Source organism: Protomyctophum bolini (assembly GCF_963924005.1).
Source record: "Protomyctophum bolini genome assembly, chromosome: 7".
Taxonomy (NCBI): Eukaryota; Metazoa; Chordata; class Actinopteri; order Myctophiformes; family Myctophidae; genus Protomyctophum; species Protomyctophum bolini.
The window spans coordinates 17,792,237-17,794,905 of NC_137868.1; the positions used below are offsets into that span (position 1 = coordinate 17,792,237).

General features: G+C 44.8%; 1 protein-coding gene across 1 annotated transcript; it reads left to right on the forward strand.

The window, feature by feature from the left end:
- Positions 1 to 35: 35 nt before the first annotated feature.
- On the forward strand, positions 36 to 980 carry LOC308318477 (serine-threonine kinase receptor-associated protein-like; the record flags this gene model as incomplete). Its single annotated transcript, XM_080768046.1, has 1 exon — positions 36 to 980. The coding sequence occupies one exon, from the start codon at positions 36 to 38 to the stop codon at positions 978 to 980; it is 945 nt and encodes a 314-aa protein (XP_080624172.1).
- Positions 981 to 2,669: the final 1,689 nt, after the last annotated feature.

Sequence of the window (2,669 nt, forward strand, 5' to 3'; positions counted from 1 at the left end):
ACCCAATTTAACAACCTTGTTTGACTGGAAGAGTCATGGCTATGAGACAAACACCACTCACCTGCTCAGGTCCCACCCGACCTGTAGTGGACTTAGCCTTCAGTGGAATAACTCCCTGTGGGTATTTTCTCATCAGTGCATGCAAAGATGGTAAGCCCATGTTGCGTCAGGGAGACACGGGGGACTGGATAGGAACATTCCTTGGTCACAAAGGTGCTGTCTGGGGAGCCACTTTGAACACAGATGCCACCAAAGCAGCCACTGCTGCAGCTGATTTCACAGCGAAGGTGTGGGATGCAATGACTGGAGATGAGGTGCTTACATTGGAACACAAGCACATTGTAAAGTCTGTCAGCTTTACACAGGACAGCAACTGTCTGCTCACAGGAGGAAATGACAAGGTACTGCGCATCTATGATCTCGGCAAGCCTGAAGCCAAACCACAGGAGTTCCCTGGCCACACTAAAGCTATAAAGAAAGCCCTGTGGTGCAATGGTGACAAGCAGATCCTCTCAGCTGCAGAAGACAAAACCATATGTCTGTGGGACAGGAATTCCGCTGATGCTGTGAAGACGCTGTCCTTCGACACGTCGGTGAGCAGCATGGAGGTTGTGGCTGATGGAGAGATTCTGGTTATCACCTACGGAAAGACTATCGCTTTTTACAATGCCCTCAGCCTGGACCTGATAAAGACTGTTGAGGCACCAACCTCCATCAACTCAGCTTCCCTTCACCCAAAGAAGGACTTCCTTGTGGCTGGTGGAGATGACTTTAAGCTCTACAAATATGACTACAGCACATTGGAGGAGTTGGAGTCCTACAAGGGTCACTTTGGGCCGGTCCACTGTGTGCGCTTCAGCCCAGACGGTGAACTGTATGCTAGTGGCTCTGAGGATGGTACACTGCGTCTGTGGCAGACGGAAGTGGGGAAAACCTATGGCTTGTGGAAGTGTGTACGCCCTGATGAGCTAGCATCATAGAGCTCTGATCCAGTGTACAATTCCACTTTTGGCATCAAGGTCTGATGAAAGAGATAGAGAAAGAAAAAACATCACAAGTGGGGAAAACATGAGAGATGAGGAAAGAACCGAGTGAAAATGAATCTGGCCACACAGATGGATGAATGAGGGAGTGTGTGTGTGTGTGTCACACACACACACACACACACACACACACACACACACTCCCTCATTCATCCATCCATGGCTACACTGAAACGCCGCAAGTTAACTAGGGATGTCCCGATCCGATTCCGATCATTTGAGTATATGTCAATACCAATTTTTATAGACTACTTATGCCATATCACAATACAATATCCAAAATCACAGACCATATCCAGTCCCATGATATAATATTGATAGGGATGTCCCGATCTCGTTTCTTTGCTACTGATCTGGTTCCGATGAATCTGATCATTTGAAAATGACGTGATCATCCCCGATTTTCGATCATGTGATCAGATCGGGACAATCCTAATTATAAGACACCTGGGGAGCAGAGCCATCTAATAGAAGAGTTACGATATTGAGGGGGCGGAAACCGAGCGCTCGAGTGCTGTTCATGCAGCCTGAACTGAAGCCTGAGTTGGAAATACATTGTTTTCAACGAGGGCGGCGCAAATAAGAGCTATTTTAAGCATGTGTGCAACATGACAACTGTTTGAAAGTATTGTACAGTAACAACTAGTCTCTTTAATGTTTATGTTGTACTATAACTACAACTTTGACAAAGAAAGGAAAGAGGCCGCTCGTAGTCACGATGCCATAAAAATGTATGGCATCGTGACTACGAGCTGTGTGGCCTCTTTCCTTTCTTAGTCAAAGTTTTATCTCCTGCGGCCAGCACCTCCCCACTACTGGTGTGCGCTCCTACCTTTTAGTTTGTTCGAGTACTATTACTACAAAACAATCTAAAATAAAGGGATTTAAGATAATTAAAGCTGGGCTGTTGTCTGAGTAGTCCAATGCATTTCTGCCTATACTTCCGGTCCAGGACTTGTCCCAGTTGGTTGTCCCCATTCTCAATAGAAGTAGCTCCAGCATAGCTTGAGCACACTCGTATGTTTACATTAGTTGTTACACTAGATGTTTACATACATTCTTAGAAGCTTGGAGCTTCCTTAGTCAACAACAAGGCACAACACTATTCCTCTTTTTGCAGCTCAAGGCGCTAGACTGTTTCTCTATACAGAAGGAAAAGAAAAAGGCTGCACACTTGCCACGATGCAAAATGTATTTAAACACCCGTGTGAAGTGAGGGTCGCTCTTGTCATCATACATCATCATACATCATCTCATTCCAGGCAATCACAATTTGCGTCCTGTTGTAGATTAAATAATCTTCCTCCCCAACCCCATTCTCAGACAGTCCTTGTAGTCTTGTCTTAACAGAGATGTTATACTGAATGTGCGCTAAACATAAGGGCGACACACAAATAAGTATACCTTTGCTGACAGCGGGGATGAGTCAAGTCAGCTGTTTGAGACTGACAGCTAGTTGAATTAGACTGAACACATTGGTGAGCAAAGAGACTTAATGGAAGGCAGAGAAATACAGAATAATGCATATATTTAGCAATGTATTTGGCATTCTAGAATGTCCATTACAGTCCCCACTTTTGTCTTCAATATTTTGTGTTTACACACTTTTGTCTTCAATGTTTGTGT